Source organism: Geotrypetes seraphini, chromosome 13 (assembly GCF_902459505.1).
Source record: "Geotrypetes seraphini chromosome 13, aGeoSer1.1, whole genome shotgun sequence".
In the NCBI taxonomy this organism is placed as follows: domain Eukaryota; kingdom Metazoa; phylum Chordata; class Amphibia; order Gymnophiona; family Dermophiidae; genus Geotrypetes; species Geotrypetes seraphini.
In genome coordinates this window covers 45,711,948-45,721,520 of record NC_047096.1, presented here as the reverse complement: position 1 = coordinate 45,721,520, position 9,573 = coordinate 45,711,948, and the positions used below count along the sequence as shown (strand labels likewise).

At 47.4% G+C, this 9,573-nt stretch overlaps 1 protein-coding gene across 1 annotated transcript in view; it reads left to right on the top strand.

Moving 5' to 3' along the window:
- The first annotated feature begins 6,368 nt into the window (after positions 1–6,368).
- The window catches only part of ADAMTS15 (ADAM metallopeptidase with thrombospondin type 1 motif 15), a 60,081-nt gene continuing 56,876 nt past the window's right edge, over positions 6,369–9,573 (top strand). Inside the window, exon 1 of the mRNA XM_033919126.1 lies at positions 6,369–7,587. Within this exon, the coding sequence (XP_033775017.1) occupies positions 6,604–7,587 (984 nt within the window). The 5' untranslated portion in view covers positions 6,369–6,603. The remainder of the gene's footprint in view (positions 7,588–9,573) is intronic.

Genomic DNA, 9,573 nt, shown 5'->3' with positions numbered 1-9,573 from the left:
GTCCTAACCCCCCGGTCTTGCACATGCACGACCTGGTTGGCTTTCTATACTTATTACCTGGTTAGCCTTCTATACTTGTATTACATCCCAGCACCTCTCTCAGTATCCCACGATCCCTTTATCCCTCAGGAATCCGTCCAAACTCTGTTTGAATCCCTGTACCGTACTCTGCCTGATCACTTCCTCCGGTAGCGCATTCCAAGTGTCAACGACCCTTTGGGTGAAGAAAAACTTCCTTGCATTTGTTTTGAACCTATCTCCCTTCAGTTTCTCCGAATGCCCCCTTGTACTTGTTGTCCCCTTCAGTCTGAAGAATCTGTCCCTATCCACCCTCTCTATGCCCCTCATGATCTTGAAGGTCTCTATCATATCTCCCCTGAGCCTCCTTTTTTCCAGAGAGAAGAGCCCCAGCCTATCCAACCTCTCGGCGTATGGGCAGTGTTCCAGCCCTCTTACCAGTTTCGTTGCTCTCCTTTGGACTCTCTCAAGTACCGCCATGTCCTTCTTGAGGTGCGGCGACCAATACTGAACGCAGTATTCCAGATGTGGACGCACCATCGCTCGATATAATGGCATGATGACTTCCCGTGTCCTGGTTGTTATGCCCCTCTTTATGATGCCCAGCATCCTGTTGGCTTTTTTTGAGGCTGCTGCGCACTGTGCAGATGGCTTCAGTGATGCATCCACCAGTACACCCAAGTCTCTCTCAAGTCTGCTGTCTCCCAACAATGCCCCCCCCAATTTGTAGTTGAACAACGTGTTCTTTTTCCCTATATGCATGACCTTGCATTTTTCCACGTTAAAGCGCATTTGCCATTTGTTTGCTCAGTCTTCCAGCTTGTCCAGGTCCCTTTGCAGGTCCTCACACTCCTCCCTGGACCTAACTCTGCCGCACATTTTGGTATCGTCTGCAAATTTTATAACCTCGCACTTTGCCTCCTTTTCCAGGTCATTGATAAATATGTTGAAGAGTAACGGCCCCAGCACCGATCCCTGTGGCACACCGCTCGTGACTCCCCGCCAGTCAGAATATTGGCCCTTTACTCCGACCCTCTGCAGTCTACCCGACAACCAGTGCTTGATCCATCTGTGCACATCCCCACCCACCCCGTGGTTCCACAGCTTCCTAAGCAGCCTTTCATGTGGTACCTTGTCGAAAGCCTTTTGAAAATCGAGGTAAATGATGTCTATGGGTTCACCATTGTCCACCCGACTGCTTATTCCCTCAAAGAAATACAGAAGGTTCGTTAGGCACGACCTTCCCTTACAGAATCCGTGCTGGCTTGTTCTCAGTAGGCCATTTCTCTCGATGTGCTCGCAAATGCCGTCCTTGATCATAGCTTCCACCATCTTCCCTATAATTGAAGTCAGGCTCACCGGCCTGTAGTTCCCGGGGTCACCCCTCGATCCCTTCTTGAAGATAGGCGTGACATTCGCCAATTTCCAGTCCTCTGGTACCTCTCCAGTTTTCAAAGATAGGTTGCAAACATGCTGGATTGCGCCCGCTATTTCTTGTCTTAGTTCCTTCAGAACCCTTGGGTGGATCCCGTCCGGGCCCGGTGATTTGCCGCATTTTAACCTGTCTATCTGTTTCAGGACATCCTCCTTACTTACCTCTATGTGCTCCAATTTTTCTGCCTGTTCCCCACTCATGAGCTCCTCTGAGTCCGGTATATTAGATGTGTCTTCGCTCGTGAAAACCGACGAGAAGAACCTGTTCAACCTCTCAGCTACCTCTTTATCCTCTTTAATCACTCCTTTCCTGTCCCCATCGTCCAACGGCCCCACCTCCTCTCTTGCCGGTCACTTCCCCTTTACGTAACTGAAGAATTCCTTGAAGTTTTTTGCCTCTCTCTCCAGCCCCTCTTCGTATACCCCTTTTGCTTTTCTAACCTCTCGGTGGCATTCCTTTTGGCTTTTCCTGTGCGCCTGGTGATTTTCCTCCGTTGGGTCCTTTTTCCATCTCCGGAAGGATACTTTTTTGTCATTTATTGCCCTCTTTACTTCAGTTGACATCCAAACTGGGTCCTTTGACCGCTTGTTCTTGCAGCCTTTTCTGAAACTGGGGATGTACATTCTTTGTGCTTCCTGCAGGGTGTCCCTGAATAGGGTCCAGGTGCTTCCTACAGTCTCCTTCTCTCCTCCCCCGAGGCTGATGTCGGACGCGGCGGTTGTCTCCCCTGAGGCGGATGATCTTATGGGAATCAATGTTCTTCGCTCTGCCCTGCTCCTTGCCTTACTATATTTTTAAGTTGAAAGACCAGGCAGCGGCTCCTCTCAGGATCCCCACCTGCGTCGGAAGTCCGATGCAGTCGGAGATCTTGAGAGGAGCCGCCGCCGCCGTGTCTTTCAACTTAAAAATATACTAAGGCAAGGAGCAGGGCAGAGCGAAGAACATTGATTCCCATAAGATCATCCGCCTCGGGGGAGACAACCGCTGCGTCCGACATCAGCCTCGGGGGAGGAGAGAGGACTTCAGGCAAGGAGCAGGCCAGAACGATCTTCAAAATAGCGGCAAATCGATCTCCGTTCCTCCGGGGGGGGGGAGGGGGTCTGGGAGGAGAGGGATCGCGGCCACTCAGCGCCCCCACCGAGGAGCCCAGCAACTTTCCGCTGTCCGGGACTCGACTCATTTGCCGCCCCCCCTCTTCCCTTACCGCGGGCCCGACTGGCCATTCAAGCAGCATGTGCAGCACTCTTCACACGCTGCTTCGGGCCTTTCTACTGCCCTGATTTACTCTGGCATGTCCGGAGCAAATCAGGGCAGTAGGCCCGAAGCAGCGTGTGAAGACTGCTGACACGCTGCTTAAAATCGCCAGTCGGGCCCGCAGTAAGGGAAGAGGGGGTGGCCGCCAAATGACTCAGGCCCGCGACTGTTTGTAGTCGCGACTGTGGGAAGGGAAAGAGGGTAGAGGAAACGCTAATGCAGGCACAGGGAACTGGTGTGGGGGGAGGGAATGCAGCTTTGCACAGACAGAGGGAGGAAGGAAGACAGAAAGACAAGAAGAAAGACACAGGGGCAGGTACACAGGGAACTGGTGTGGGGGGAGGGAATGCTGCTTTGGACAGACAGACAGAGGGAGGAAGGGACACAGAAAGACAAGAAGAAAGACACAGGGGCAGGTGCACAGGGAACTGGTGTGGGGGGAGGAAATGCTGCTTTGGACAGACAGACGGAGGGAGGGACACAGAAAGACAAGAAGAAAGACACAGGGGCAGGTGCGGGACAGCGGGAGTCACGTCAGGAGGGGTGTGGGATGCCGCAGAGGGAACTTTTCCAATGAGTGCAACTGGGCGGCTGTCGGGAGCCTCTGATCACGGGCAGAGCAAGGTAAGTGTATCATAGGGATAAGAAGGAGGAGGGGGGGGAGAAAAAGGAAGGGACGCCTACTGCTGGACAGGGGGAGAAGGAAAGAGGTGCTGATGGACGGGGGGGGGTGAAGAAAAAGGAACGGAGGCCTAATGTTGGACAGGGGGAGAAGGAAGGTGCTGCTGGACAGGGGGGAGGTAAAACAAAGGGAGAAGGGCTGCTGCTGCATAAGGAGACCTGTGAAGGGGTGGTGGTGGACACAGGGGAGGTAAAAGGAAGGGAGAATGGACAGGGGGAGCAGGCAAGGGGTGGTGATGGACAGCCAAGGAAAAAGAAAGACAGAAAGAAAGAAAGCGGCTAAGGAGAGAGAGAGAGATTGAAAGAAATAAAGAGAGACACACACATATATTCTAGCACCCGTTAATGTAACGGGTTATAAGACTAGTATATATATATATATATATATATTTATATATATATATACATATACATAAGAGAGAGAGAGAGAAGGAGAAATGCACTTAGAAGAAGCAAAACCTTGGATTTCAAGTAACTTGGTATGCATGTGTTTTCCAAGACAAGCAAAACATCTTATTAAATTTTAACTTAATAACAAGCAAGGTCTTGCAATACAAGTACATACAAGTGAGCCAATGGTTCGTCTCTCTCTGACGCTGTGGGAGTGTAGTGACTGTTCTAAACGGGCGAGGTCTTGCAATACAAATATGTATAGTATTTTCTATTAAAGCGTTTGGGTTGTGGAATGAATCGTCTGAGTTTCCATTATTTCTTATGGGGAAATTTGCTTTGATATACGAGTGTTTTGGATTACAAGCATGTTTTCAGAACAAATTATGCTCGTAAATCAAGGTTTTACTGGGAGCGGTAAAAAGTTCTCAGCCCAACCAACCATCTTCCTAAATTCTGATTGAACCATATCCATGTCATTCTCTTCTTGGTTGGGCTGAGAACTTGAGCCGCACTTCTCTTGGCAAAGCCGCGAGCGGTGGCTTCTGCACACGGTCCACTGGTCTTCGTAAAGCTGCGATCGGTGACTCCTGCACGCGGTCCACTGACCCAGAAGCCTTCCTATTTATAGAATTACACATACGGGCACCTAAATTGAGCTAGGCACTGGTAGATATCTACAACTTAGGCGGCGGTATATTAGGCCAAGGTTTTCCACGCCCAAACTCCACCCCTGCTTACACAAACTTTTCATGTAGGTGCCTTGGTATAGGCACCATGACAATTTCCACACAGAACTTTAGATTAATCATTTTAATTGGCTTTTAATGGTGCTTTCAATTATCACACCAGTTTAGCCAATTAAAAATGTTGAGTTCCACACAGAAATTGGTTAGGCACCATTTATAGAATCAGGCTCACACTATATACCTATATTTATATTATGGGTATGTGAAATTAATCCTTTCTGAGTGGGAGAATAAATAAAAAGGACTGGGTAAAATACGTATCTCATGCCCCTCCCCCCCAGGGCTTCATGGATCTTAACCACATGCCCTTAAAAATCTGCTCATCTCGGGGGGTGAGCGGTATCCGTGAGGTCTGCGGGAGTTAAAATGAGGATTTCTGCGGACCCCCATGTCATGGCCACTTTCTTTTTAAGGCCGTGCGCTGTAGCTCTGCGGGATCTATGGGGCCTCCAGGTAGAAGGCATTTGGGACACTGGGGTGCAGAAAAACTGGGCACAACAAAAGGAAGAACTAGGTTGAGACTCTAGTATTTAATACCAGCAATCCCAACCACTAACAGTAAAGGTAGATGTTAAAAGGAGGATTTCACAGACCCCACAATACTAAAAGCGCTTGGCCTTCAAAAGAAAGTGTTCACTCTATGGAACCTTGTTTTAACTCTCATGGACCTCACAGATCCCGTTCACTCTACGGACCCTTGTTTTAACTCATACAGACCTCATGGATACCGCTCACCCCAGGGTGAGCAGATTTTTAAGGGTGTATGGTTAAGATCCGCATGGTCCGTGGAGTCCGCATTTTACCCAGTCCTGAAATAAAAGAGATTTAGGTAATGTAAGTGAAATTGGGAGAGTGCTACAGCGAGTTCAGAAAAATCCAGCCCATTAACCACTAACTTGTAAATGTGAAGATTTGGCAGCTGGGTTTAGCTGTCCAGATGTGAATGTTTGAATGAGTACCTTATAGCAGAGCTGTGAAAGCATGGAAGCCGGGCATCATTTTTCCAATCTGGAACTAGCAAAAATCCAAACCAACCAAGTCCTAATTTGGATTGACAGAGAAAAATGGGCATCCGTTCTGAAGTCAGATGATTTGAGAAAATTCAAGTTAGATAGCCATAAATTTAAACTTGGATCCAAACCAGTCGAGAGAAGTTGTGGATGACTGGACTCTCATTTTCATGCATGCATACACTGTAAATATGCAAGCTTGAAAACGATATAGTGACGGGAAACAGACATAAGCATGATAAACTCATACACAAAGACACCCGTGTTTGCTGATGACAACATGCAGTTTTTAGTTTCTCACACACTTTACTGACAGTCTGTTAAAAAAAAACAAAAAACCAACACGTTAAAAATACTGTATAGAGAAAGAAACCCTTGGTGCTTTCCTTCGTAACAAACATGCAAGGGGGCAAAACCACTAATCTCCTGGACCTAATACATACATTTTCATAATAGGTGAAAGAAAACAGCAGTGAGAGAGAATCTATAAAGGTATCTTCGGGAACAGAGAGCAATTTAGCTGCAACCCCCCCCCCCCCCCCTTTCATTGAACACGCGTCTGACACTTTCTGGTTTTTACCCAACACTGTCCGCTCTATGACAGGCGTTCTTAAAACGAGAAGAAAAATAAAGTGAACCAACGTTTGTAGAGTGGAGGCTGATAACAGCAAAGAATAAAGCTCAGCTGCCGCTTGAAAGCTGTGCACGGACGTGAGCATGCGTACATGTGATAGGCTCTGGAGAACTACAAGTGGCTGAGACCGCGCCAATGAGCGCTTGAGGGCTTCCCCAGGCGTTTTGCACAGGATACAAATGTATATAAATCCCCCCGAAAGCAAACGCATGTTCAGAAATCAGGTAACAGCAGAAGCCACGTCGCTCAAACGAAGTAAGAACCGCCTGATGGAATGGTAAAATTAATGCCAGCTGGATTCTGAATCTGATCCTCGCCATTAATGTTACTTGCTGGCTGGGTTTTGTGCATAACTGGATCCCCGATTTTGTTGGGTCTAAGTTTCAGACTGGACCCCGTCAGAGCCGGCGCGGGGTGGTGGAAGTCCGCACCATGCTGCCAGTCGTTTTCAGCACCTGTCTGCTGACCTTGGATCTCTTGCTTGGGGTCTCACCTTCCAGCTCTTCAATGGAGAGCGAGATTGTTACCCCTAAAAGGCTGGACCCTGACATCAATGGTAGGCGCTATTTCAAAACTACGCCCGGGGATAACGACGACCAGGGGGCGATTTTCCAAATCAAAGCCTTCCAGGAAGATTTCTATCTGAATTTAATCCCTGATGCTCAGTTCATTGCTCCTGCTTTTGCCATGCATTATCCGGGCATCTTCCCAAAGCCAGCAGCCAGGGATGACAACCTGCGCCACTGCTTCTACTCTGGAGATGTGAACTCGGATCGGGAATCCTTCGCAGCCCTGAGCCTCTGCGGGGGCTTGCGGGGCTCTTTTGGCTACCAAGGTGAAGAATATTTTATTAGCCCTTTGAAAAACAGCACTGGGGCCAAAGTTTTCCGCAACCGGCAGGGGGCGCACCTTCTTCAGCGTAGGAAAGCGCTGTTTCAGGCCGCGGACACCACTTCCAGGTGCGGGGTGGGTTCAGGCTTAAACCCAGGCGTCCTGGCAGCCCTGGAGAAGTACAAGGGTTCGTCCTCCCAGGCCAACCGTGCCAAGAAGCAACTCAACGACACCAGGTTGAAAGCCAAAGGCAGAGCCAAACGGTTTGCCTCCATCCCCAGGTATGTGGAGACTCTACTGGTGGCCGATGAATCGATGGTCAAGTTTCACGGGGAGGACCTGAAGCACTACTTGCTCACTCTTTTGGCCACTTCAGCTCGGCTTTACAGACATCCTAGCATCCAGAACCCTATCAACCTTGTGGTAGTGAAGTTCCTGCTCCTAAGTGATGATGGCAAAGGGCCCAAGGTCACCAGCAACGCTGCCATGACCCTAAGGAATTTTTGCAATTGGCAGAAAAAGTGGAATAAAGCCAGCGACAAGCATCCTGAATACTGGGACACGGCCATCTTATTCACCAAACAGGTAAGTCAACAGAAAAGGCCAAAGGACACCACCACGGGACAGAGGGCAAGCTACACTCACAATAACACAAACTTACAATTGTCTAACGTTTGCACCTTGTTCCCCTTCGTTGTTACTATTCTATTTTCTGCTTACAAAGTTTGCATAAACCGCCGATCGTGCAAAGAAATAATTGCTGCAATCGTCCAGCCCTGCTAGCAGTTAAGAACAGCTCTAGGTTTGCAAACAGCCTCGGTTCCTATTTTTAGTACCTAATTCAAAATTGGCTGAGTTTCTTAGTTAAAAGGATATTTTATCCACTACATGTTATGTTCTTCTCAGCCACTTAATCCTTGCTGAGTGCCAAAGAACAAGAAACACCTGCATGGACCAATGCAAAGACCTTAGATCCAGCAGGAGGCGCTATTTTGACATCTAAATTTCTCGTCAAAAAATGTGTTTAGGCTTTTTATCCCCTGTTAGTATAGGATTAACCTGCCATCCTAAGCGTAAACGACCCAAAGGCTGTTTGTCTCTTCTAAATAAACAGATTTATTGAGGCATATAGGATCCAGGACGAGTCCACATCTCTCAGTGACTAAATTAATTCTTGCTCTGGAAAGATTCTGGCTCATAAGCCTGTTAGAAGGTGCCACCAGCCTTTTTCTGTTTTGCTACTAACACAGCTACCCCTCTGAAAGCATTTTGATGAACCAGAGGTCATGAACATTGGCACATTCCTACTGCTTTCATATTCTTAGTTTTCTCCTGGAAGAGTTTCCATAATAATTAAAAATGTGTGTTTTTGATAGAAATAAACTAATGTATTTAACAAATGATCATCTCATTTGGGTAACAGATCTTGTAATACTGTAATTGTAGATAATTCAGTGATTTGCTGTTCAACCATGCAGGAAGTTCTTGATTAAAAACAATACAGACATTGACACATTTTTAAGAAATACACATATAGTACTGCATTTTGGAAATGTAACTATGCTTTCTTTGTAATCTGAGGAAATATATGTATTTTTTGCACATCACTAAGCTTCTCTTGACCCTTCCTGCCTTGAAACAAAAGGGGTAAAAAGTCACATCAATGAGTTCTATTACTATGCATTTGTGAAAACCTAGAAATAGTTTCAAGACTCACAAAATAAATGATTTATGTAGCTCCCTGGAGAGTGGGAGAGAGTGTGGGTATGTGTTTATATCTATAGAGTGAGAGAGGAGTGTCTTTTTGCACTCAAGTGATGGGTTTGTCATCCCAACATAGCTGTTTCTGAGAGAGCATTCAAAATGAGTGTAGATTGTACTTGTGGTGCTGAAAAGAACCAGACATGTTCAGCGTTTTACCTTCATCCTTACAATATAATGAGGTGCCCAGCGCCTACAGATCCAGTTGTTTGGGACTGTGGAAGCACGTATATAATTTCGAGTTGGTATTTTCTCAGCTAATCAAGATGCAGCAATCCTGGGATCAAGCATCTGCTCCGCTAACTCATCACCACTGGAATGCTTTTGTTCTCACTGGCATGACTCTGATTTACCGCTGGCATGACATAGTGGTTAGAGCTACAGCCTCAACACCCTGAGGTTGTAGGTTCAAACCTTGCGCTGTTCTCTGTGACCCTGGGCAAATCACTTAATCCACCACTGCCCCAGGTACATTAGATCAGTGTTTTTCAACCTTTTTTTGGGCAAAGGCACACTTGTTTCATGAAAAAAATCACGAGGCACACCACCATTAGAAAATGTTAAAAAATTTAACTCTGTGCCTATATTGACTATATATAAAGTAATTCACTTGAGTGCCACCGCCGCCATCGGGAACAGGCCGTCGCCAAGTTCTCCCTGCTTCTCTTCCCCGCGGGGCCGACCAACTCTCGCCACCCGTCGTCAATTCTAACGTCGGAGAGGACGTTCTAGGCCAGCCAGGCAGCGATTGGCTGGCCCAGAACGTCCTCTCCGACGTCAGAATTGACGCGAGTGGCGAGAGTTGGCCAC